The following is a 27,335-nucleotide window of genomic DNA, read 5'->3' as shown; positions in this document are numbered from 1 at the left end:
GTACTAAACCTTCATTCATTGACTTAGTCAGTTGATATCTGGACCCTAGGAACTAGTTCCTTAAGAAATCTGACCTTAAGACTCTCAAGAGAAGTGAATTTAGGAGCAGCATTAAGTGGGGCCCCAGGGGGTGTTGTGACAGAGAGAAGTCCATCTTGTTTGGATGGGCTGAACCTTCACCCCCTTCAGGTGGAATAATGTGGCACTTTTTTTCCCAGATGTGCAGAAAACCACTTGTTGAAATACACACTTTCCATACAACACATACTTTAAATTACAAACACTGATGCTGTTATAAACATAATGGCAAAACAAACAAACAAACAAAAAACGGCAAAAAAAAAAAATAATGGCACAGCACGTTTTATTTTCTTTAATCAGTAAGGTGAGCCCCATGTTGCTGAGAGGAAGACTACGTACCTGCAGGCCCTGCTCTGGGTGTCAGGACTCAGGAAGGGCCAGGATCCTCTCTTTCTCAGAGAGGAAGGCTTGGGTCTGGACACCGGGGGCAACTCTGTAGCCTTCATGAGTCAGGCTGGTGTCAGAGATGACCGTCACAGCTGAGTGAGATGGTGCAGAAAGCGGGTGGGAGCCTGGCCAGGGGACCCCTGGTGACAGACACTGCTTACCCACCTGGGGCCGGGGCCTCCAGGAGCACCAGGGTGGGACTCCCCTGAGCCAGAGGTCGGGGACAAGAGGTTGGTGGCGAGGTGGGGCCAGCCTGGGGCATGGCAGAGAACACCCTGTAGAGTCAAGTCTGTCCTGATGGGGGACATCAGAGGCGGCCAGCAGCTGAAAAGCTGTAGGGGGCGAGTTGGAGCTGGGAGGGGACATTCTGGAAATGGTCTCCGGCCCTGCGGGCTTCCTTGGTCCCAAGCTGGCGGGAGGGGGGACCAGAGACTCTGCCTTCAGCTTCAGTGCCCCGCCACGGGGGTGGAAGCAGAGTCCTGAGGGCGACCATCCTTGTCAGCAGCAGGTCCGACTCAACCACAGACGGCCCTCGGCGTCTCTCATGCCCCCTCTCCACAGTCACAGGACCCTGGACAAATCTCACCCTTTGCCAGAGGGAAGGCAAAGCAGGACCTTGGATGGAATAATATTCTGAGAAGCCACATAGCCGAGTATTAGGAGTCACAGACATCTTCCAGGGATGAAGGGGACACCAATAAGGCAGATGAACACCCCGAAGTTTCAGGTAGGGTTGGCCCATGTCACTGGGCTCAGAATGAGGCACTAGAGCAGAAGTTCAAAGGGAGCAGACTGCCGAGTGAGCGCCAGAGGCTGGCAGAAGAATGTGTGCCCAGACCAGGAATGCCTCTGCTCTCGGAAAGATGTTCCCTTGGTTTCTTTACTCAATTGCAACAAGGAAAAACACGTGGAACACCACAACCATACTCAGAGATTCACTCCACCGCTTCTTCCCAGTGCTGAGGGATCAGCTCTTCTACCATCAGAACGTCCTGGAAAAGACAGCTGGGTTCCCTCACTCTGTGATGGACAACAGACGCATGGCTTGAAGCAAAACTGATTCAGTGCAAGAACCATCATGAGGTATTGAGGATGGGAATGCAGAGGTGCTCTGACCCATTTTATTACCTTACTCATGAGAGAAATTATGAGTCCACAGCGCAATCCACTCACAAATGTCTTATCTCCTACAGGGTACTGGAGGGCACATATACTTCTCTTCTTTTTCAGGAACATCAAAAGCAAAGGCACAGTTCTCTAAAGAGAATCTGTTTAGAGTCTATGTTCTGGGGTGCAGTGTGATTGGCTTAAGAACAACAGACAATAATTCTACTTTTATCCTATGCGGGTCTTATGAGAAGAATGCATATTTACACGTGTGTGTCTGTGTGTGTGTATATATATCTTAGTTTGAACTGCCATAACAAAATACCATAAACTAGGTGGCTTGAACCGCAGAAATTTATTCTTTCATAATTCTGACTGCTGGAAATTCCAAGATAGATATCTAGTAGGCTTCAGTTTCAGGTGAGCGCTCACTAGTTGCCTTGCAGACGGTCACCTTCTCACTGCATGCTCACAAGCCGGAGAGAGAGAAATAAACAGAAATAGAACGAGATAGGGAGGGAAGGAGGGACCATAAATGCAAGAGCACCCTCTGGTGTTGATTCTTATAAGGACACTAAGCCCTCTCACTAGTGACCTCATCTAAACCTAATTAGTTGCCAAAGGCCGGATCTCCAAATACTATCACAGTGGTGGGTTAGGGCTTCAACATATGAGCTTTGAGATGATAATAAAGTTCAGTCTATTAGAGTGTGTGAAACCTGTGGACCATGCAGGGGATTTTTCTGAAGCTCCTAAGACAATGAGCCATCACTCCACTTTGCTAAGGACAGGGAGTGTGCCGCAGTCAGGCTGGTGATGGCATAAGGTCAGAGAACCCCTTTGTCATTTCTGATACTATGCCTTGGCTACAACATCTGGGAAGAGATGGGTCATAAGCATTTCATCATCAGAGAAAGTATATGTCATCACAAAAGAGCTCCAGACTTATCAGCTTCCTCACCAGGATCTTCAGTACTGTCCTCTTCCCAAATCTGACCCAGGGCCTCTGGACCCTAACCATCAGAGAACATATGAATGTAAACATTTCAAGAATGCTGTCTGGTTGAAAGGGTATGAGAGATGTGCCATTCATTTATGTCAAATGAGTGAGTGACTACAGTTAGTGCAGAAACCCTGACTACGGAAATCTGATTCCACGCCCCTCAGTTTCTGCACGTGAAGATCTGTTTGTGCCAGGCATTGCAGGAGTTGTGAAGATGAGTCTTTGAATCCAAGAAGCCCACTCTTTAGGAAGAACTTTGTAAGCTTGCAAATGCCTGTCACGTAAGGTCAAATGAGAAGTGCCAAGAGAAAACAACCTAAAAGGTGTTATAGGTTGCCAAAAGGGAGCGCACTCTTCTCTCCTTAAGCGGTAATCAGATATACATTCATGGAAGATTATTTGCTATAGACCTTGTAAGTGTGTGTGTGCTAAATTGCTTCAGTCGTGTCCAACTCTTTGCAACCCCAAGGAGTGTAGCCCACCAGACTCCTCTGTCCATGAGGATTCTCCAGGCAAGAATATTGGAGTGGGTTGCCATGCCCTCCTCCAGGGGATCTTCCCAACCCAGTACTCGAACCCAGTTCTCTTACATCTTCTGCATTGGCAAAGGGGTTCTTTGCAACTAGCGCCACCTGGGAAGCCCAATACAGACCTTAAAGAATTAATAAATTTTTTTTTTTTACAAGCATCAGTGAGGAAGAGGAAGAGAGGTTAAGCTCCCCCCTCAACTTTCAAATAACTAACCAGTCAAATCAACAAAGAGAAAAATAGAGCCCAGAAGGAGTAAGTAGCCAATGTCATCTGAATAGAAGGCATTTTCTAGCAACCTCATGTACAGCTTAACTATTTTGAAGAAAAGTGATTCTAATATTTAACACTAATCATAATGTGAATCAATGATGATAATTATTTTTAAAAATATCTGTTAGGTATAAGACACTTTAAATACATTATTCCTTCTATACACAAAATAGTTTGAGTGGAAAATTATCATTTTCATTATATATGTGTGAAAATTAAGAATCAGAGGGATTAAATTATTTGCCCAAAGTCATATGGCTACTAAATGTTACAGCCAAGATCAGCATCTGCCTGATACAAAAGTCCAGTTTACCAGGCTATGCTGTTTCTGGGCAATACTATAGATTTATTAAAAAGCAAATAGAGTCAAAATTAGAGCAATGGAAATATTTGACATGAACTGTGTACTTTGGATGACACTTTGAGCAATGACGCATATACATCAAAGGTTGTTTGCAGTTAGCAGAAAAACTGTGGTCCACAGCTCCTCTTTATGGCTTGTCTTTTAAAATTAGGTGTTCCTCAGGGTACCTCTTTTCACCACAATCTGTCTTTTTCATCCCATCACATGGTTATGATAACCATCTATAAGCCGATGATTACTATTCAACTGCCCATCAATTCCTCTAGCATAGATCTTACTTCAAACTTGCAAACCAGGGTGTTCTGCTTAATAATTACTCTAAGTTAAGGTGGCACTAGTGCTAAAAACTGGTCTGCTAATGCAGGAGACATAAAGAGATGTGGGTTCGATCCCTGGGTTGGGAAGATCGCCTGGAGGAGGGCATGGCAACCCACTCCAGTGTTCTTGCCTGGAGAATCCCAGGGACAGAGGAGCCTGGCGGGCTACAGTCCATGCGGTCACAAAGACTGAAACGGCTTAGCATGGCAACAGGCATAAACCAGAGTGAACTGGCCTTAACTTCAGTATATGCTAAACTGAATGCACGTTCGTCAGTCAGTCCTTTTGATGTTAGCTCATTCATATCACTTGCTTTCATCCACAACAGTATTTCTAATTAGCACTACTCTCATCCAGGACACTTCTTGGACTGAATTATTGTAAAAGCTTTCTAACGGATCTCCCTATCACAATCTTGTCTCCTTTTGTAACAAAGAGACTGTTTCAAAACACAAATGTGATTTTTGTTAGATCCCTTTTGCAGACTCCGTTATCTTGGGATGAGGTGCAGACTTGATTTAAAGTGTCTTTGAGATGTGGTCCTGCTCGCTTTGCCTGGAAGTCCCTTTATAGAGTATGTTCCCCCATCTTTTAACTTCGTATTCCATTGCAATTGCATTTCTTCCAATTCCTTAAATATCCCGTGCTGGCCCTCACTTGCGGGCCTTTTCACTGCTTTCAACATTTGCCTGACTTCCTAACGGGTCTCCTGGTGTTACCTCCCTTTCTTTGGCTCACCTCCAGTTTTTCTACTGGTCCCTACTAAGAGACTGCTTTCTCCAGGAAGCCTTCCCTGATGCCCTCCAAACATGTCAGAGGTTTCTCTTCTCATTCTGCTTACCACTGCATCCATTGTTCCGTGTGGACTTCCTGGTGGCTCAGTCGGTAAAGAATCCACTTGTAATGCAAGAGACCTGAGTTCAGTCCCTGGGTTGGGAAGATCCCCTGGAGAAGGGCATGGCAAGCCTCTCCAGTACTCTTGCCTGGAGAATCCCCATGGACAGAGGAGCCTGGTGGGCTGCAGTCCATGGTGTCGCAGAGTCAGGTATGACTGAGTGATGTAGCATAGCACATTGCACCATGTTGTGACTGCTGATGATAACTGTCTCTCCCGTTAGATGATAAATTCAGCGAGAACAGGGGTGATACACGTTAACTGTTGCTAATTATTCCCACCAAAGAACAGTGCCTGGTATGCTGACTTCATCTTTTTGTTGAATGAATAAATAAAACTCCCATCTATTAAGTGCCACTCTGTGCAAGGCCCCATTCTTAGCTATTTATGCTCTGTAGTTTATTTAATCATGAAAGAATTCTATCAGTCTCCTTATATTGTAGATGATGAAAATAAAGCCCAGAAAAGTTAAACAACTTGTCCAAAGTTTGTAGCTAAGTGGCAGGGCAAAAATTCAAGCCTGGTCCCCAAGCCCTCCTGTTGCACCATGACATTGTACTGTCCTTCTGATTATAAGGCAGTAATGAATTTGTGCATTTAGTTGAATTTCATACAAAGTCTGATGCCATTTTATCTATGGCCCTGTTAACTTCTATTGTGCAATTTAGGGAAAAGTCACATTCTTGAATGCCTGTAGTTTGAGAAGAATATTTGTTATATTTGCAAAATGGGATGAGTTTGCAAGTTTCATCCCCCCCTCCCCTTTTTCCACCCAAAGAAGGTCTGTGTCCTTGAACATAAAACGCAAATAATCCCTGTGCTGTTAATTATTAGCAAGTCATCCTATTTGGAATGTAAGGAAATGAAGTAACCGATATACTGGTAACAGATTACTAGTTAACAGGCCTTGCTAGAGAAGACTATAAAAGAATTTCAGTTCAGTTTTCAATATTCTGCCCCATTCATCACCACCGAGGACGAAACAACTAGCCAGCATGAAGTGGGTGGTAGCATTCTTTTTACTTTTTCTACTAAATTTTAGCGATTCCAGAACAATGCATAAAAATGCATATGGAATAGGTAAGATATTTTGTGTTTTTCTTTTGTCTTTTTTCTACATGAAAATTCTTAAATCTGTATTTATTCAGTTGCTTTGAATTATTTATCATATTGCTCCACATAGAGGATACATATTTCATTGGTGAATAGCTTAAAATGAATGATAAATTAATATCTTTATAAGAGTACAAGAGTTTTACAAAATCATGGCAGTGTTTAATATTATCTGTGACTAGTTCAATAAGTGTTAAAACACTGGAAGATATAAAATCTGAATTTTAGTGTTAAGTCTACTACAAATTATTCTGCTTAACTTTATTTCTAAGCTTCTTTGTTTTCCCAAGTACAAAATTAAGATATTTGGATAGATGATTCCTAAAGTTTTCTCAGTTGTAAAATTGTATAGTTTTAACTGAGACACAAACATTGTATCTAGCAATGATGCCTTTCCTGACTGCAGTTGAAAACACCATTTCTCATGAAATTTATCTTGCTTTCCAGATTCTATATTGGATTCTTCCCCATGTTCTTCAGGGACAAATTTAGTTGGCCTGTAAGTTTTGCTTGTATAAATACACTTTAAATATGTACAGCAATGAAAATTTAATTTAGATAATTGAATAAAATTGGATAGCTCTATGAGTTTTTAAAAATGTTTTAGACAAAGTTAAAATTATTTATGTTGAATATCAAATTAATATTGAAGAGGTTAAACAGTTGACACATGCCTTAGATGTTAACCTCAACCTCTAGATTCCTTGTAAATCTATAGGACAAACAGAATCAGATTTTAGAACTTGAAGAATAATGTCTGGTTGATGGTAACTCTATACGAATTCAAGAATTTTTCTCATCAGTACCAATAGGATGATAGTACCGTATTTTCTAACCTGAATACTGCTTAATCCTAGAAACAAATAGTAGAAGGTAAAATGTTCTGTTTTTGGTTATTTGTAGAGGGTATGTTGTTCTCTTGAATGCTGTCTTTCTGTTCCATACTTCTGAAGTATCTAATAATGATTTTAAAGGCATGTGTTACAGATATTGATTGCACGCCAAAACCTGTGATAGTAATGCTTTGGGTTAATCCATGATCACCCTGGGCGTAGACTCAGGCAAAGGTCTACTGACTAATTCTCTGCTTAAACAACAACAACAACAACAACAACAACAATAACAAACTACAAAGAATATAGATACCTTCAAGTATGGAGACATTGCAGTGGGTGGATGACCACAAAAGGAGGAAGCATTCTTGGGGGAAATCCACTTATTTTCTTTGTTAACAGATATATATGTATTCATGGGGGAAAGGGACAAGAAGAAGATGGACATTTCTTCTGGATGGCTAAAATTAACATATATTTTTAGCAAAAGTCATCCCCTAAGCAGATTACAATATAGCAGACAGCAAAGAAACCAAAAACTAACTTTGAGAAAAAGAATGATCTAAGTCTGTTTCTTAAGCATTCATATATATTTTTGTTTCAGAGCTACCATATTTTTTGCTCAGTCTGTTCAAGGAGCCACATATGAGGAAGTAAGTCAAATGGTGAAAGATGTATTGACTGTAATGGAGAAATCCACTGGCAGTGAGCAACCTGCTGGGTGTTTAGAAAACCAGGTGAGTGGATAGCAATCATTTTTTTAAAAAATTATTGTGATATTTGACTAAAACTCAGCATGCAGAAGAGAAGATGCAGGGACTGCTTAAGAAATAAATACACTGAATTATTTGAAAACCTGTTTTATGAGAGGAGATTTAATTCTGATTCTCTGGAGAGAGCAGAGGATAAAACGGTGGATGTCTATTGTAAAGAGATGCTATAAGCGTGGGGACTAAGAGCTAAGGTTCTGCAATCAGAGTATCTGGGTGACTGTGGGCATATTACTAGACTTCTTTGAGTTTAGTTTCTTTATCTATAAAATGAGTGATAATACTAGCTTCCATTTCTGGATTGTCATGGAGATTGATATGATGAGTAGTAGGAGTTCATTATTATTAAGCAAACAGTGTGACAGCCATTCTTCTTGGGAATGTTATGTACTTATTGATAGTCAAAATATTTTGTGATGTGGAGCATAGCTTTGACAAATCAGAATGAATGTTCAGTGAGCCAAGAGATTTTGGGTAGGCCTTGTTGGCAGAGTATCAGCTTTGCTTGCAAATGCTAATTTATTAAATATTTGCCATAGTCCTAGAGGGCAACTACCAACCAGGATTTAACATCCTCAATGGCTTTGTTATATTAGACTCGACACTACAGCAAATGTGAGGAGCACAGCACAGATTAGGGTTGCCAGATTCAACAAATAAACAACAACAAAAAAGTAGGAAGCCCTCTTAAAATTGAATTTCAGATTAACAGTGACTACTTTTTTAGAATAGGATACCCTAATATAGAAGATCAATAAGTGGCAGTTGTTATTGGTTATTATTATCTCATTATAGAAAATAACTAAGAACTTTAAAATCATTAGAGCTACCAATTATGAAACAAAATGCCCAGAGAATCCTGTCATGATGGAGCTAATGAAGTAGCCAAAAGATGATGTATCTACATTATTATAAATGAGGTACCCTTTTAAAAATATAAAGTATTTATAACTCTGAAATTGATGACTTAATAAAAGTCCCTTATTAGCATCCCTATTTTTGACTTGACCTGATAATCTAAAAATGTATGTAAAATAAGCAAAATGCATTTTATATCACAACTTTACATCCAGTGAGATAACCAAGGTGATGCTACAGAATAGTGATTTATCACTGTAAACCTAAAGACATACTTTTTATGTAAACTGGGAATTGGAAGTCTTAGTTAAGATTTCCAGGATTCTCTAAATATTAGTGGTTTTAAAACCTAAATAAAAAGTTTCCCAAAGTGAATGAAACACACATAATTTTCAGAGGCATTCATCAGGCTATTGGTGTCATCACCTGATTTTGGTAAAATAAGGCAACAAAGAAGGATTTTAAACATTTAAAATGTACATTTTAAAACTTTTTTTTTTTTTTGGTTACACTGTGGGACTTGTGGGACCTTAGTTACCCAACCAGAGATCAAACCCTGCCCACAGCAATGAAAGCACTGACTCCTAAAGCACTGGACTGCCAGGGAATTCCCTAAAACATTTTAGCTAAATGTATAATTAGACCCATTAAAAGTATTTGAGGCTATTCTTATTCCATTTCAAATTATTTTGATTTTTGTCTGAAAATAATCTCCAACTTTTCAATCAGTGTCTTATCACAAGACTATCAGATAGAATATCTATGCCCTCCTTTTAAGATAAAATAATTTTGTCATGTGTATTACTCAAGGTTGGCAACTAAATTCCATTTCCCAAACACATCAAAGAAAACTATTCCTTCAGGATGAAACTAACTATATTGGAATTTGTAGGGGGGAGTTATTTTCCACATCCACAGTTCTGATTCTAGGTATTAGAAAACTTTTCATGTATTTTGCAGCATTTTTAGGTAAAGTTAGTTGTCTTTCATTACAAATAAATCTTCTAGGTATCTGCCTTTCTGGAAGAAATCTGTCATGAAAAGGAAATTCCTGAAAAGTATGGGCTTTCAGACTGCTGTGGCCGAACTGGAGAGGAAAGACATGACTGTTTCCTGGCGCACAAAAAGGCTGTTCCAGCTTCCATTCTGCCCTTCCCAGTTCCAGAACCGGTCACGAGTTGTAAATCGTACAAGGAAAATAGAGAGCGGTTCATAAACAGGTAAGACCCCAGAAAGGGGGCAGTGCCAAGCGGAATCGAGAAATGCTGCAATTTGTGAAGGCAGTCTAGTGCATGGAGAAAAAAAAATGTTTTGTGTGGCATCTTCTGAACTCTTGCCCTGTGAAATTAAGTGAGCAATGTTAAATGTAACTTTGTCTCCACAACAGGTAAATAGATAGGTGTAGACCACACAGGAGACCCACCAGCTGTTAGTCTCTTAGACACACCTTGTTTTTCCTAATTTTAGCTTGCCCAAGAATAGTATTTAGCTTGTCCAATTTTTCTAAGGCACACATGACTCCTTCTAGAGCCAAACATTTGGTATTTTGTGTTCATCAAATTGCTTGGAAAAAAAAATTAGCCATCCAGGAATGTTTAAGATACGTAAGCACGTCTAGCATTTATTGAGCACTTAGTATGTTTTAGGCATGTGTGTGCTTGGCACATATGATCATATTGATGCTTACAAACAGCCCATCAATTCTCCATGTCCTCTTCCTCTTGATTTCTTTCCTTCATCTTGTTTTGCAGATGAGGAGATCGAAGCTTAGACAATTAAGGCAATTGAATGAGGGCACACATCTAGCACATTCCCAAGAGAGTATTTGAGTCCAGGTTCTCTGTTGGGAAAGCCTGTGTCTAATGCTTGGTCCCTTCTATCTTCCCTGGTAGTGCCTGATCCAGAGAAATATAGAACCTGCCCTTAGAATATCTCTGCTACAGTGATTGCCAGGGTGAATCATCCCATTTTGCACTGATAAGAAAAAATACTTTACTTTTCTGCTTTATTTAGTGAAAGTCTGGCCTTTCTGACTCTGGAAACATGTCTGAGTAGACTTCTTGAAAAGGATACTTTAATAAGAATCACAGCCAGTGATTCTGCCTAGTTTGTCCTCGTAATAGAATGTAGGATTGGCTGTCAGATTTTTCTTTTTCCTGGAGAATCTTTATTTATTTTTATTGGAGGATAAATGCTTTACAATATTATGGTGATCTCTGCTGTACATTAATGCATAGCAGTCATAATTTTATGTATATATATATATGTATATATATATATCCTTCCCCTGGAGGATCTTTAGTGAGGAAAATTTTGACAGCAAGTGGAAAAAATGATGATTTTCCTAATCTTTAAACAATTTCAGAGTCCAGTTCCAAGCAATAGCAGCCCTATTTTAATGTGTTTGTAAATCTTACTGCTCCTTTTCATTTCAGATACATCTATGAGATAGCAAGAAGGCACCCTGTACTGTATGCACCTACAATTCTTTCTTTGGCTACTCAATATGATAAAATTATTCCACATTGCTGCAAAGCTGAAAATGCCACTGAATGCTTTGAAACAAAGGTATTATATTTGTAGGGATATCTGGACCAATAACTTCAATCTGATTATGACTGACTAAAGCAAAAAAAAAAAAGTCAAAAATAGAAATATGCTCTGTGTATAGAGTATCATTTTCAGAATAGGATATATTTCAGTAGTCTGCTATTCTTTGGGCTAAAAACCTGGGTTTGCTGTTTTTTTTTTTTTTAATTCATTCCTTTATCCATCCATTCATTCAGACAATGATTATTTTATTATTAAGGAAGTAAGTTTGGTGGGATAAAGACAGAGGTAGAAGTGATAACATAAATTAAAGAGAGGAGTAGAAGGTGTAAGAAGATGGGGCAGGAGCAAGCGGAGAAAAAGATCAGGAAAAGAGGGAAAAAGTGAAAGAGAAGTATGATAAATGCTTTTATTTCTTTTAAACCTTAGAATAAATTTGAAGTGGAAGTGTCACTGTCATTTAACAAACAATGAAATTTAAATTTAGAGGTGTGAATGATTCTTAGGTTTGGAGAGCTAGAATTACATCCACAATTCATTACTTGTTGCTTAAAGTCACCAACTCGATGAACCTGAGTTTGAGCAAGCTCTGGGAGCTGGTGATGGACAGGGAAGACTGTCTTGCTGCAGTCCATGGAGTCACAAAGAGTCAGACATGACTGAGGGACCGAACTGAACTGAATTGAAAGTCCTATGATAAAAATTTCCTAAGGACAGTGACAATTCCTAGAATGTTAGGCTGTGATGCAATCTCACTTTTTGTGACTGAGCAGCCACTTAAGAAATGATCAGGCTTCAATCTGTTCAAAATTACAGTTGTTTATTCATTCTCAAGTATGAAAATTGCAGTGTTTTTGTTTCAAGTTACTTTTAATAAATCTGTCTGGCATAGATGTATATAAACCCATCTAAAGGAAAAAATCATGAATAAAGTTTTGTAAGAATATATGGCATTTATAATTGTTAGGAAAAAGTTTTTGTAGAGTTTCATGTTTTATCTGTGGGCTTTCCTGGTGGCTGGCTGAGGAATAAAGAATCTGTCTGCTAATGCAGGAGACCTGGGTTTGATCCTTGGGTTGGGAAGATCCCCTGGAGAAGGAAATGGTAACCCACTCCAGTATTCTTGCCTGGGAAATCCCATGGGCAGACGAGTCTGACAAGCTACAGCCCATGTGGTCACAGAATCAGACATGACTTAGTAACTAAACAACAACAACAATAAATACTTTAGGTGTATCTGTTGTTTTTCTAATTATTAGAGTCTAACAGGGAAAATGCATCCTTTCTTAACACCTTGTTTTTTTTTTTTTTTCCTATCTAGGTAACATCAATTACAAAAGAATTAAGAGAAAGCAGTTTGTTAAATCAACATACATGTGCAGTAATGGAAAAATTTGGACCCCGGACCTTCCGAGCCATGTAAGTTTGAGCTCTATCTGGAAGATATCTGCAAAACTTCCATTTTGTAATTTGAGTCCACTTTTTATTACTGTTGTAGAGAATGAAGTTTCCATTGATGAGAGGTACTGTGGGCTTCTCTTGTAGCTCAGCTGGTAAAGAATCTGTCTGCAATGTGGGAGACATGGGTTCAATCCCTGAGTTGAGTAGATATCCTGGAAAAGGAAAAGGCTACCCACTCCAGTGTTCTGGCCTGGAGAAGTCCATGGACTGTATAGTCTATGTGGTCGCAGAGTTGGACATGACTGAGCGACTTTCACTTTCATTTTTCACTGTGATTAGAATCATGAAATCTTAGGAATGGCGGGGAACAGATCAGTCTGCTATTTAAAACTTTCTAAAGTTTAGAAGAGATAATGCTTAAAGAAGGCTTTAGAGATTTATGCTACTTACCTGTTCTTCTAGATACTCAAGTTCTAGACTTCAACTTATTTATGCCTCATAATTATAATTATTTTCCTGCATTCCCTACAAAGTAGATTAGCCTTCTCTAAGTATCATTTAAAATTTCTGGCTTAACAAAAAATTTTTTATATTAATTTTCTTCCTACTCTGCTATAAAAGTCCATCATGTCAATTGTTGCTCTTCATAAAATATCCACTTGAAGCAATAATATTAGAATCTACTGTCCAGAGGAAAACAAAATTGTCATTTCTGAAGAACTGGCATGTATTTTCCTAACTGATGAAAGCATATGTTAATAACTCACTGAAGTCTGTTTTCTTGCTCCAGCTGCTAAAAAAGCTCAGAGGCAAACTGGGAGTTTTTCAATTGACTATTATAATTTAGCATATTTGCTCTCTCTTTCTTTCCTTGATTGTATGTATGTATGTATCTGTGTATCTATCTATCTATCTAATCTATCATCTACGTATCTAATTTATCTCATTTATCTATTTTTTGTTGTTAGAATGAGAGGAATATTAAAAAAACAAAACCCAAACAACTGAATCATGTAGTTCAACCTCTTCATTTTCAGACATGAGTAACCCGAAGTCCAGTCAGATGAAAGCAGTTTACCCAAGACCACATTACTGGTCATCAGAACCAAGTTTTTCTAGGTCCTTGTCATGATTTATTTCCATCACATCTGCTTGTCTGCTATGTCAGTAATCTCTAATCATCTGAATCCTGACAACTGAGACTTTGAGGTCAAATATGGGAATCAGAATTATCAGTGATTTAGAGCTGGACTAGCCAGTATGGCAATGACTAGCCCCAGGAAGCTCCCGAGCACTTGAAATGTGGCTAGTGTAAATGAGGAATTGTGCTCTAAGTGTAAAGCCAGATTTCAAAGACTCGGTATGAAAAAGAAAATGTGCGATACCTCGGTAATAGGCTTACTGTTATAAACAACAAGGACCCACTGTATAACACAGGAAACTATATTCAATATCTTGTAATAACCTGTAATGGAAAAGAATCTGAAAAAAGAATACATATATATATAAAACATAAAAATGAGTCATTCTGCAATTAGTACACTTGAAACTAACACATCGTAAATTAGCTGTATTTCAATAAAAAGTAGTTAAAAATAACTTTTAACCTTGATTGAAATATTATTTTTTATATATTGTGCTAAAAAACATATTATTACAGCAAATTTAACCTGTTCCTTTTGACTTTTTAGTATGGTTGCTAGGAAATTTTAAATTATATAACTGGTTCAAAGTACTCTTCAGTTTTAAACTGAAGCATTGTTAGTATAGAAAAACATCTGGCCTGCTAATTGAAGAGTACCAAGTACATGCATGTAAAGTATATTTATTTGCTTCTTTGTTAAATGACACATTTAAAAATACTGTACTTGGTAAAAACATAAAGTTTTAAGTCATGGATTTAGTTCCAAGACTGACTGATTCTTCTTGGAGGAGGTCAGATTATGCTTTAACTACCCTCCAACTCTATTAGAAACTTAAAGATTAATTCATGACCTACTTTATTTAAATTTACCTTAGGAAAACAATGTAAGTTAACAAATTATTCTTTAAATTCCAAAACCAAAAATAGAATAAAAACCAAAGGAAAAAATATATTATTATAATGACATTATTTATTATTTGATATCCATAAGTGATTAAAGTTAAATATGCTCAATTAAAAAAGAAAGTCTGTCGACTAGTAGCAGCAACAATACCAGTTACTCTAGGGTGCTGTGGTCTCAACTAGACAGCTCTTAAAATTTACATAAAATATGCAGAAGGAATAAGAACTTTTATTTCTGACTTCTTTCGTGGGTCATACTATGTGTCTTGGCATGATGACACATCTGAGTGTTTATTGGCTTTGCTTTCTTATTGCTGTTGATTTGCACATATGCACCCTCCCCACATTCTTAGGAGTGGTTTTTTTTTCTCCCAAGTAAAAAAATGATCACTGTTCTCAAAGAATTTTCCATTTCTTAATTATTTATCCTTTTCAGTTTTTTTTCCACCTTCTCACAAGAAGGATCTGAAATACTCAGCATCAGGGTCCAACAACAAAGACAGAAATATTGTTGCAAATCACAGAAAAGGTTTTAGGAAAAAATAAATTAGTTCTGTACCATTTGAAGAGCTAGATCACAGTTTGTAGAGTCACTGCCTTGAAAGACTGGGGTAGAATTGATAAGATGTGTAACACTTCACCTTTTCTTTATAAACAGGAACATTTTGGCCTTTTCTCCTTGGAGTGCAATTAGATGAATACTCTATGCATGTTATTTCATCTTGATAGATAGCCATGATTGATTTCTAATTCTTTTTTTCTCTTAGAACTGTTACTAAAGTGAGTCAAAAGTTTCCCAAAGCTAATTTTACTGAAATTCAGAAACTGGTCATGGATGTTGCCCACATACATGAGGAATGCTGCAAAGGAAACGTGCTGGAGTGTCTGCAGGATGGGGTGAAGAGTCTTGCTTGCTATAAAAAAGATATTTCAACTCTCTTTCCTTTCTTTTGCTCTCATTCTAAATGGAAGAAGCCTGTTACGAGTTGGTGATAGGTGTGGTAGCTAGCTGACAGTGAAAAACTGTCTTTGCTGACTTTGTTTTTTACTTCAAGCATAGGCTCCTCTTTCTAGACCATTCATTTTTACTTTGAAAGGAGATGATAACTTCTTGGGAGCCCTCCACATAGAACTGGGGGAGGGGGGCAGACTCTTTACTGTTAATATATTTGTTTTCCATCCATTTGTACTTTCAATTGACAGTATATCGAATACTTTCTATGTGCTAGCCACTGTTGGGAGTCACCTATTAGGAAGACACAAGCTGACTTCAAGGAATTTACTATCTGATAGGACAGATAAGACATGTGCCTCATTGGGGTTAGGCACTATCTTTGGTTGGCTGTTATTTCTGGTAGGCCAGCAGCACAGTGCCTGGCACATGGAAGGCACTCTACATTATATTCGTAGAGCTATCACATGAATACAACAAAATAATATAAGAAACATAAAAACAACACTGAATACTGTTCTACAAAGTAAAAAATCTAGCCATCAAGGGGAGGTGTGAATAAAGGGCTCTAAGGTATTTAAAAACCAATTAAAAATAAATACACCCAAAATAGAACCCTCAAGCACGCCATAGCCAGTTGAGCTTTAAGCAGTGGGGCATTGCTCTATTTTGGGCTACCCTTGGCTTCTTAGATGTTGTGCAATAGGCCTGTCTACCTCCAAATTTCTCCCTCTCTGGTCCCTTGTGATACACCTTCTTCTTCACGGAGGCTTAAAATCATTGTTCCTAGATATTTAGATGGCTTGAAACCAGGGCTGGAACGTGGTTTCCAGAAGGTTTAAAGTGAGGATAAAATGCTCATTTCAACCAGTCCAATGGCAATTTGTCTGGGATAGACTTGGAAGTCAGCAGGAAGCCAAGGCTGCTGGGGAGACCTGAGGCTGACTCTCTGAGCCCAGGCAAAGAATTTTGGTGCCAGGAGTTGGGGAAGTGAACTGGGGGTGCTGCCTCCAAGGCAGATTTTCCTATCTCATTTATTTTTCCTTTTAGAAGCACTTACCTTCTTATTAAGAATGGTAATAAGAACAATTTTCTCTTTGTATCACTTTTAGCTGACAATTTTACCAAGTGGTGTGGTCACTTCCTAAAGTTTAGTTTCTTCAGTTTTTGGAGTGCATAACCATCCTTTTCCTTTAAGGTGGAAAAAATAATTCAACTATGGTATATTAGTTGGATTTTAACAGCTGAATAATGGGTTCTAATTGTTCCTGATAAGAATGCACAGAATTTTCAGGACTTTGAGAGGGACATGTAAGCTCAGCTTCTTTGTTGGTCACTTACATGCCCTGAACATTTCATTGTCTATAGACTGCCCTCTGGAGGTCATAATGGATTACTGCAGATTGTTTTGTTAAAAAAAGAATCTTTTGCTCTCCGTGATATGCCATCAATAACAAATGTTTAGTAGCATATTTCAATACTAATAGAAGATATGCATCAACATGCATGTCATTCATTTTGAGGCATATATATATTTTTTGTTTTTAAGAACTTGCTGTGAGGGTAAAGTAGATTTTAGTTGACACGTATGAAAAGAAGAATTGAACAAACAAGGTTAGGTGGAAAGAGGTGAAGAGAGACAGAAGGGAGAGAACTACCATAAAAGGGGAGACAAGGCAAATGTCTTTTTCCTTCCTTCTTTCCTTCCTGGGTTTGGCCTTAAGATCCTGAATTAAAGAATACATTTTTAAAACTTAGACTTTGTTTTTCTTTTGCAGGAAAGAGTTATGTCCTACATATGTTCTCAACAAGATATTCTGTCAAGACAAATAGCAGAGTGCTGCAAGTTGCCCACCACACTTGAACTTGGTCAGTGCATAATTCATGCAGAAAATGATGACAAACCTGAAGGCTTATCTCCAAATGTAAACAGGTTTTTAGGAGAGAGAGATTTCAATCAACTTTCTTCAAGGGAGAAAGATCTCTCCATGGCAAGGTAACACACTCTGTAAATGTTATGTTCACACAAATAAAAATTATGATGTGACTGACAGTTCTGTGTTGTTGAAATGGCTTCTGAACTCAGTATGTGAGGATGATGCTAGAATGTTCTAAGCCAAAATATAGTTAGGCAGATAACAAGGGAATAAAGAATGGGATCTCTTATACTGATGAGACTGTCACTCTTGCTGTTGCTCACTGGCTTGCTTATGAGGATGCATTTTGTTTCGTATCAATTTCTCTGGAATCAGAAGCATTATCATCCTGTATGGATTGCTCATATAAAGATCACCGTTGGTTTTCCAAATAGGTTATAGATATTTTTATAATAAGAAGGGCTCATAATTAAGAATGTGCTTTTTCATGTGCATGTTTTAAAAACTTTTCCCTCAAGTATAACTTAATAGATAGTGCTAGATAGAAGGGCCTTTATTGTAACAGTTTATTTGCTATTTATTGAATATCTGTTTTATTTTTTAAGGAAATAAAAATGCATTTAGAGATATTTGCAGTATGGCACTAATAACTGTAATTTACAGGATATGTTCTCATTCTATTTGCCTTTAAGGGGAATGAGCAGTTAAGTTAGTACATTTTCCTCTATTGTACACTGTGTATCAATGGACACTATTAGAGAATTTTGCATCTCTTAGGACATTATTCTTAATGATCTCCAAAGGTCTTTCTAAATTTAAGAGTCTGCTTTTAATGTGGTAATGAAAATAATGGTACAATTTTCTTTTTAATAATCCCAGAGGCTATTACTCTATTGTTGCCTTCAAATTAGACAGGCACACATTGTTTGCACTGCTAAATTAAACTATGCAAACAAGAACAAAGTCTAGATTTCAGAAACTCAGGGACAATATTATTGGAGGTAGAACTAATATGACCTATTTCTACAACCTGGGAATACAATCAGTAAATTTAAGAATTTTCTTTAAATTTACCCATTCATACATTCTGAAGCTGTTGATTTAATAGAAGCATTTCTTCAATTGGAAAGGTTCTTCACAGTAGAAATTTTCTCACCCAATAATGATCTTTACTCAAACATTCTGTGTGGCTTCCTTCGACTAGGTTTTTCTTTTGAAAGAGCTGCTCAGAGAGACTTTTCTTGACCACACACTCTAAATTGTCATCCTTTTCCCTCTTCCTTTATTTCTCTTCATTGATTTAGCAATACTTAAATTAGATGACCTATTTCTTATTTGTTTCTGTCTCCCTATAATGTGTGCTTTTGAGAGGCCAGGCATTTTATCTTATACATTATTGAAACCTTCCTGCTTAAAGAAAATGCTTGCACAGAGATGGCAGTGGAAAAATATTTGTTGGATGGATACATTTAAAGTCCATAAGTGAAAAGCCAAAGAGAAGGATGCAAAAGAAAGCAAAATACCATTTTAGAACAATTTGAGGGGTCATAATTTTCATTAATAGTTTTGCCATGCATATAGTTGAAATCATATTTGACTTCTAGGTTTAGTTACTTCAATGTTAACTTCTGCATGTTGCATAGCAGAGGAATAATTTGTCTCTTAATTCCAATAACTTGTTCTTTTCCACACATATTTCAGATTTACATATGAATATTCAAGAAGACACACGAAGCTTGCTGTTCCAATAATTCTAAGAGTTGCTAAAGGATATCAGGAATTACTGGAGAAGTGTTCCCGGTCTGAAAACCCTTCTGAATGCCAGGATAAAGGGGTAAATTGCTCTAGCTTTTTAAGGAAAATCTGAAAAACTGCATTGATATCATGTATTGAAAGTGCTGTTTGTTTGAAAATACCTAGTTACTAATGAGTTGTTAGGTGGTTATATCATTAAATAGCTATCTAGCTAGTGATTAACTGGCAGTCAACAACTTTTGACTTATTTTAGAAATACAAATGTTTTAACCAAAAGTTCTTTTATACACAGAATAAAAATAACATTCCTTTTGAATAGCTCCAGAAAGGCAAGAATTTTGTATAGAAAGAATTGTAATTTTTTTACCCAAGGATTGAGTTCTGTCATACAATAACTTGTGGTTCACAGTTTTAAACTTAAATCCCTAAAGTCCATGTGCTTTAATTCTCATAATTCATCTTTAATATTAAAAAAAAAACCTCTAAAAGTGATTTCTATAAGATTGCTATCATAATAGAATAAGATATTATTTGGCCAAATTTCACATAGAAAGTTGCATATACAGACAGAAAAAAATGTGTGTAATAATATTTGTATTTTCAGGAAGAAGAATTGGAGAAATATATCCAGGAGAGCCAAGCCCTGGCAAAGCGAAGCTGTGGTCTCTTTCAGAAATTAGGAGAATATTACTTACAAAATGCGTATGCTTTGTTTAAACAATATTTTAAGTGATGTATGGGAAGATCCCCTGGAGAAGGGAATGGCAGCCCGCTACAGTATTCTTGCCTGGAGAATCCCATGGACAGAGGAGTCGGGTGGGCTACAGTGCATAGGGTATAGGGTCAGAGTCGGACATGACTGAGTGACTAACACCTAAGTGACTTAAAATCATTAACTGCTGAGGGAAAGATACATCTAAATTAACCACCCATGGCTATGCTAATTCCATCACCTAGTCGGACCCGTGTGCTGAGTTGCTCAGTCGTGTCCGAGTTTTTGCGACCCCGTGGACTGTAGCTCTCCAGGTCCCACTGTCCACCACCCAGTTTCCTGTTCCGGCAGGCGGCCTTCCCCAGGCCCCTCTCTTAAGGAACAACAGACGGCCTGTAAAGATGGCCTCCAAAAGTCTGGCTTTGGGTTGCCCAAACCATGCAGATTTTTGCAAGAAAGATACCCTTCTGTCATAAAGTTAAAACACCAAAAGATCAAAGTTCATTTCAAGGACACTTTTGAGGGTGGGAATAGAGTCAGCCTGCTGCCCAGTGTTAATTTTCCCACTGGGATCTGCTGGTGTAACAGGAGTGTAGAGAGTGAGTGTCAGAGTGAATGCGTCCCCAGTACTGGTCTAGGCACCATGTGGATGAAATAAATGAGCTGAATTCATACCTTCTGATGCCAGAAGAGGGTCTTTGAGAAGGAGTTGGGGTCCAGAAACAAGTGAAGGACTCAGCAAGATTTGGTGGGAAATGCTTCTTTCAGGTTTCTTGTTGCTTACACAAAGAAGGCTCCTCAGCTGACCTCGCCTGAGCTGATGGCCTTGACCAGGAAAATGGCGAACGCAGGAGCCATTTGTTGCCATCTCAGTGAGGACAAACAACTGGCCTGTGGCGAGGGAGTGGTGAGTGTTTTGTTTGGTCTTAGCCTGTTTCTGCTCTGTTGGACTCGAAATAGACTTTATGGTTCCCATTCGGGGGAAATGGTTAAGAGCCAATGTGGAGATAGCTTTCCTGGACTTGCTTGATTAGTCGCCATTGAAGGAGTGTAAGGACTCAGCTCTGAACGGCTGGCATGTGGGCAGGCTTCCTGTCCTTCTAGAATGGCAGTGAGTCCATTCAACAATGTCTGAGCGAGCTTTATGAACAGGGATGACAGAAAGACAGACACATCACTAGATTCATGATTTCACCAAATACCTAATGTTGAAAAAGCTTCAGGTTTGACAGATTCAGAGTCTCTATTTTATTTTTAGCCATATCTATGTTTTTGTCTTTTGTAGTTTAATTTTTATGATGATGATGTTAGGGACAATTTATCCCCCTTAACAGAGTACAGGGTATAGAACACGATAGTCCCACGATCTGAATAATAAAATGACTTTCCAGTTGGTAAGGCCAATAACTTTTACTTTTTAACACCACCGGTGTCATACATATGATTACATGTCTATTTTTTCCATTATTTTTTTCCCTTAAAGTCACAATTGTGAATAAAATTGTGTATTTTTTTTCCATTTTTCCTCTTTTATATGATGAGGACTTAATTGCTAGTAAGTCTTCATGTCCTGGAATTTTTTGTCAAAGGTTAGAAGTAAAAAGAACGTTTTCTGTAATTAAGCATTGTCATCTTTGTCATTTATGGAATCCCACATGTTAGGAGGATGCAGGGATAATGGTGGTAGAATGCTTCAAGGGTATAGTTATTGGGGGGCTTCTGCCCACATTCCTGTCCCATTTCACGACTTGTTAGTCTTGTCACCCTGGGAAAGCTGGTCATCTCACTAAGCTTGAGAATTTTCATCTGACGTCTGAGAACAGAAGTTGTGCCCTCATTCAATGGCTGACTTAAATGAGATAATCAGTATGACTCGCTCAGCACTAGCGTGATACATAGTATGCATACAAAATATGTTGGCCCTTATTACAAGTTATTATTAGGTGCTTAAGAAATATCTCTGGGGACTTCCCTGGTGGTCCAGCAGTTAAATCCTCACCTTCCAATGCAGGGGGTGTGGGTTCGATCCCTGGTTGAGGAGCTAAGATCCCACATACTTCACAGTCAAAAAATCAAAACATAAAACAAAAACAATATTATCACAAATTCAATAAAGATTTTTAAATTGGTCCATATAAAAACTTTTTTGAAATAATAAAAAAAAAGGTATCTCTGAAAGTAGGTGAATTCTACATGAAGAAAGCCTAAGGACACACACACACACAGAGGCCTTATTTCTTTTCAGTTAGGACTATGGGCTTCGCTTGTGGCTCAGCTGGTAAAGAATCCGCCCGCAATGCGGGAGACCTGAGTTCAATCCCTGGGTTGGGAAGATCCCCTGGAGAAGGGAAAGGCTACCCACTCCAGTATTCTGGCCTAGAGATTTCCACGGACTGTATAGTCAATGGGGTCGCAAAGAGTTGGACATGACTGAGCGATTAACACTTGTGTATTGACTATGTAAAGAGGTTAGGTTTTGCTATTCTTACCTTCAGAAAGTGATTCTCTGAATCCCAAAAGGAAAATGGAAAGTTCAACTAAATATACATGGAAAATGTAAGCCATGTAATGATTTCCTGGGTCAGAGCAGAGACTTTTCCCCTGCGGAAGTATGTATGTAACTGAAAATGTGTTTTGAATAGCTGATACAAATAGCTGAAGGGGCTGTCTTCCATATCACCTGTAGAACATTGGTAACTAAAAGCTGAAGTTTATCCCAAGCAAGTGGGTACATAGGTAAATACGGCAGCACATGTGCTGATACAGGCAACACGCTTTCCTGTAATGTTAATATTACTGGGCATTAAACATGACTGCAAGAATTTTCCTGACCCAATTCTCTGGTTAATGCTCCATCTCTTTGCTTTCTCCTCTCACTCTCCTGATCAGGCTGACCTTATTATAGGACACTTGTGCATCAGACATGAGGAGAGGCCCATAAACCCCGGAGTTGACCAGTGCTGCACCTCTGCATACTCCAATAGGAGGCCGTGCTTCAGCAGCTTGGTGATGGATGAGACTTACGTGCCTCCGCCATTCTCCGATGACAAGTTCATCTTCCATAAGGATCTTTGCCAAGTGCAGGGTGTAGCACTGCAGACAATGAAGCAACAGTAAGACATGGTTCTTTGCTACTATGCAGAAGATGGACAGCTCTAAATAGTGGTGGAGATTTCTACCTCACGCTCCCAGCACTCTTGGGCTCACCAGGAGAACATCATTACTCCAAAGCACTTAAAGTGACTTTCAAAATAGTCTTGTCCGAGTGTCTTCATAGCCTTTAGTCTGGAAAAATTCACTGGGGGCAGATGTTCCTGTTTGTAAAAAGAGTCTCCATTTTAACTATTGTTGTGATGCGTTTTGGGATTGAGAAAAAGGGGGCAATCTGTTTAGGCTTGATTAGGATCTATCTTTATAGGAAGTCTTGGGTATTTGCAACACAAGCACTGAAAAAGTGCCTTTGCATTTTTTCCACACTATTTACTCCTTGAAGAAAATAGCCATAATATTTGATTCAGCCATAAAGTATGGGTGGTGTTAAGAAATGGAATGCACATTTCAGTTCATCGTGGGATGCATTCTGTAATGATGAGAGTAATGCAAAGTGGGATTCATTTCTCCAAATTTCCATGCATTTTAATACTCCCATGCTTTGTAAGAGGTCTCCCTTCATTTTGGAAAACCTGTTCTTCCCTTTTTTCTGTCACAATCTGAGGCATGTAAGAATGCTGCCTCCTCTGGCAAGCCTCTCCCATTTCTTCAGTTAATGTTAATTCCAACATGAATATATTACTAAATGTGGTGTTGTTCAGTGACCCAGTTGTGTCTGACTCTTTGCGACGCTCTGGATTTCAGCACTACAAGTGTAGTACAGGCAATTAGGATGGACAGTGTCCAGGTAGGAGTGTGATAACTGTGAATGGCAGGGGTTTGAAGTTGGAGCCTTTGAGTGTGGATAAGACAGGTTTTAGAAGAGAGAACCAATCAGAAAGGATGTTTTAGGCAAGTAAGAAGACTGTATTTCACTACATACAAGTATGGTGGAACTATGAAGTAGTGTTTCATCTATAATCTGCACAAATCCAGATCAATGGAACATTTAGCATGGTTCTAGCCTCAGTCTTTCTATTAAATATTAGGCAAAATATATGTGGTAAGTCTGGTGATAATTGATGGAATGAGGATTTAGAGCGAGGATTGCTGGGGCTCTGAAAGTTCTCTACTAGGAAGTTTTTAGAAAAATACCATCACAAAGCAGAGTTCTCTTATATATTGTTTTGTTTTGAAACATAGGTTTCTCATTAACCTTGTGAAGCAGAAGCCACAGATAACAGAGGAGCAACTTGAGGCTGTCGTTGCGGATTTCTCTGGCCTCCTGGAAAAGTGCTGCCAAAGCCAAGAGCAGGAAGTCTGCTTTACAGAAGAGGTAGGTGCAGTGCATGTTTGTACTCAAACACTTGGTATGGAATTTTCTTTTTTTTTTTTGAAATTTTCTGTAATGAAAAATGAAAGGAATATCTCACTAATTTATAATTTAAAAATAATGCCAGTAATATTTATATTTAATTTAGAAACAGATCGAAAGACTATAGTGTTTAAAAATAGTCATAGTTTTCTTACTAAATATTAGAAAGAAGTGCAATTTGGAATGTAGAACGAGTTAGTAATTTTGATTTATTTCCTAGTGGAGAAAACTGTAGAGTGAATATATGATTAACTGATGATAATTTAGATGGCTTCTGGCCTAAAATTTATCAATTCAGCAAATGGATGAAAGGATTTAGTTGCAAATTAATTGGGCAAATAAGATATTGGGGGAATATTTATAGAAAGTATATTGAACTCATTTAGGAGCAAGCCTTTGAATATTAACAGAGTAGTAATTAAGGATTATCTTAATATAATTATTCAGCAATTTTAGCTGGATTTACAAATTGGTTATACTTTGTAAGCCTCAAATTTGTATTACTAAATACATTTGAATATAGGATCACTATTTTTAAAAAGATATTCTATATTTTAGCCTTTTGCTCTTTTATTTGACTGTCTTGTAGTTTAGATGTTTTGCTTTTGATAATATTTAGAAATGGTGAGTTTTTAAATAAATAATATAATTATGTGTGTTTCAATGTGTGTACATATTAGTATGTGTTTGTGTTTTTGGTAGAAGTGGGTGGGACAGATAGAAAATCAGATAAAACTAGATAAAATAGATCTTATGTAAACTATTTATGATAAATAGGATACAAAAAGATTAATGTCCTTTGTTCTGAGAAGACATTAATTTACAGGTAGAGAACATTAACAAATAGTAGCATAGTTGTATTTTCTCTGTAAACCTTTTGATTTCTGTGACTGATTTTTAGAGAAAGGAGAGAGGATGAGGCTTGGTAAGAATCTAGAGTTTGGTGTAGGAAATACAATATCTACTGTTGATCAGAGTGGAGGATTTTTTCCACCTCTGGCTTCCGTTGTCCCAGTTTGTTGATTTCAGAGTTGCATATCTTTATTTTAACATTTAATCTATAAACCTGTGAATTTACCCCTAGCTGGTAGAGTGTTAACTGTGTCGTGACTAGCATAGTCATCTACTTTTTAATCTGATGAGTTTTATTGATTGAGTTTACTTTTATTTTTTCATTTTTTGTTAGTAGTTGATGTACAGTATTATATAAGTTACAGGTATACAGTATGGTGATTCACAATTTTTTAAAGGTTCTACCCCATTTATAGTATTGGCTATATTCCTCAGGTTGTACAGTACATCATTGTAGCTTAGTTTATACCTAATACCTCTTATTCTCCTCCTTCCTTATCTCCCCTACCCCTTTCCTCTCCCTACTCACTGGTAACCACTAGTGTGTTCTCTATATCCGTGAATCTGCTTCTTTTTTGTTATAGTCACTAGTTTGTTGATGATTCTTTTTTATTTTTAATTTGCAGGGTCCTGCACTGATTTCAAAAACTCGTGCTGCTTTGGGAGTCTAAATTACTTCAGGTAACGAAAAATTCAGAGAAGGCTAACTATAATGTTGATTCCCCCCAAATATTGATCCATAGTGAAATGCATCCTAAGAGCTAGCATTAAATACTTTCTTAAGTCAGTCAGTCAGTTCAGTCTCTCAGTTGTGTCCGACTCTTTGCAACCCCATGGACTGCAGCACGCCAGGCCTCCCTGTCCATCACCAACTCTCAGAGTTTACTCAAACTCATCTCCATTGAGTCGGTGATGCCATCCAACCATCTCATCCTCTGTCATCCCCTTCTCCTCCTGCCTTCAATCTTTCCCAGCATCAGGGAAATTCAGTAAAAAAAAAAAAAAATTATTTAAAAACTCTGGAACACATTATTATGTTCACAATGTTAAACTGGTGATTTGAATAACTCAAAATTCTTCTAAGTTTTTTCACAGGCTTCAGAGAATGCCATCAGGAGCCCTTCCTATCAGTATATCCGATACAGATCGGATATATGTGTGTATATATATATATACACACACACATATATATATACACACACACACCTTTTATGCAAAATAATAATACCAGTTACTGCACCTATTAATTTAATTAATATTTATATAATATTTTTATCCTTGTTACAGGAGGAAGAGAAGGAAACAAGTCTTTATTTTTGTTTGGTGTGAATTTTTCCCTTTAATTCTAACTGATTTGTGCTTTTTGTGAATTAAAGAAATGATGAGGACTTTTATGTGAGATTTCCCTATCACAGAAATAAAATACCTTCAAATCATTCCTTTTTTCTAGCCTGATTATTTATGAAAACATGTTGATAATTTCTTTAAATCATTTTGTATACCATTGTCTGAAGCAGATTCTGGTCACAAAGCACTGAGTATTGGTCCCTGAAGGAGATTAAAGCTACTCAGGGATGGATTTATGACACTGAAGACTAAATTCTACGATGAACTAAAAAAATGTTCCCAAGTAAAGCACTGTTTGGTGCTTCCAGGGCATACTGTTCATTAAATATCACTTAACTATTCTAATTTAACATCTACTTTTTCTTAATCTTGTTCAGTTCTCTATTCATAGACCTTTTAAAACATAGTGTATACTGTAGTTATTTTGATTGACAGTCATTAACACTGTCACCAGTTATTATTATTTCTTTTTATTCTTCAAGTATTTGTTTAACACTCACTGTGTCTCAGGTCCTATTCTGGGTGCAGTCACCATCCTGCAGTTGCTCAAGAAAAGAAGGAAGCAACTACTAGCAATGTAACAAGATTATGGCCATTAATAGAGGCAGCAACATATTGTTGAGAGAATGAAAGTGGGTGAGACCAGTTGTGATTGTGGAAAGTCACACTGGCAGAAACAAACATTTAAGTGTCTCAGAAGATTAGTGGGTAAAGAAGAAGGCAAATACATGAAAAAGGAAAACATGAACTATGTACGACAAACCATGATGAATGAATGTATAGACATGGAAGATCAAACAAGACATGCATACTACATAGGATTGAGTGGATTCTCATGGGTTTTACT

At 37.8% G+C, this 27,335-nt stretch overlaps 1 protein-coding gene across 2 annotated transcripts; it reads left to right on the top strand.

Annotated features, from left to right (window-relative positions):
• Positions 1–449: 449 nt before the first annotated feature.
• Positions 450–26,577, top strand: AFP (alpha fetoprotein). 2 transcript variants are annotated; one of them, XM_020885355.2, is made up of 15 exons: positions 450–1,551; positions 6,517–6,568; positions 7,507–7,639; positions 9,539–9,750; positions 10,966–11,098; positions 12,402–12,499; positions 15,296–15,425; positions 17,259–17,476; positions 19,059–19,191; positions 19,717–19,814; positions 20,593–20,731; positions 22,714–22,937; positions 24,118–24,250; positions 25,768–25,822; positions 26,429–26,577. In XM_020885355.2, exons 3-14 carry the CDS (start codon positions 7,565–7,567, stop codon positions 25,810–25,812), a joined length of 1,638 nt encoding a protein of 545 aa, XP_020741014.2. In that variant the 5' UTR covers positions 450–1,551; positions 6,517–6,568; positions 7,507–7,564; the 3' UTR covers positions 25,813–25,822; positions 26,429–26,577. The 2 variants fall into 2 exon arrangements, with proteins under 2 accessions (XP_020741014.2, XP_070314100.1); XM_070457999.1 differs by lacking the exon at positions 450–1,551 and adding an exon at positions 5,916–6,036.
• Positions 26,578–27,335: the final 758 nt, after the last annotated feature.

The sequence above is a fragment of the Odocoileus virginianus genome, chromosome 29, assembly GCF_023699985.2.
Source record: "Odocoileus virginianus isolate 20LAN1187 ecotype Illinois chromosome 29, Ovbor_1.2, whole genome shotgun sequence".
In the NCBI taxonomy this organism is placed as follows: Eukaryota; Metazoa; Chordata; class Mammalia; order Artiodactyla; family Cervidae; genus Odocoileus; species Odocoileus virginianus.
Note: the sequence above shows the minus strand (reverse complement) of the source record. Positions and strands in the feature narration are given on the sequence as shown.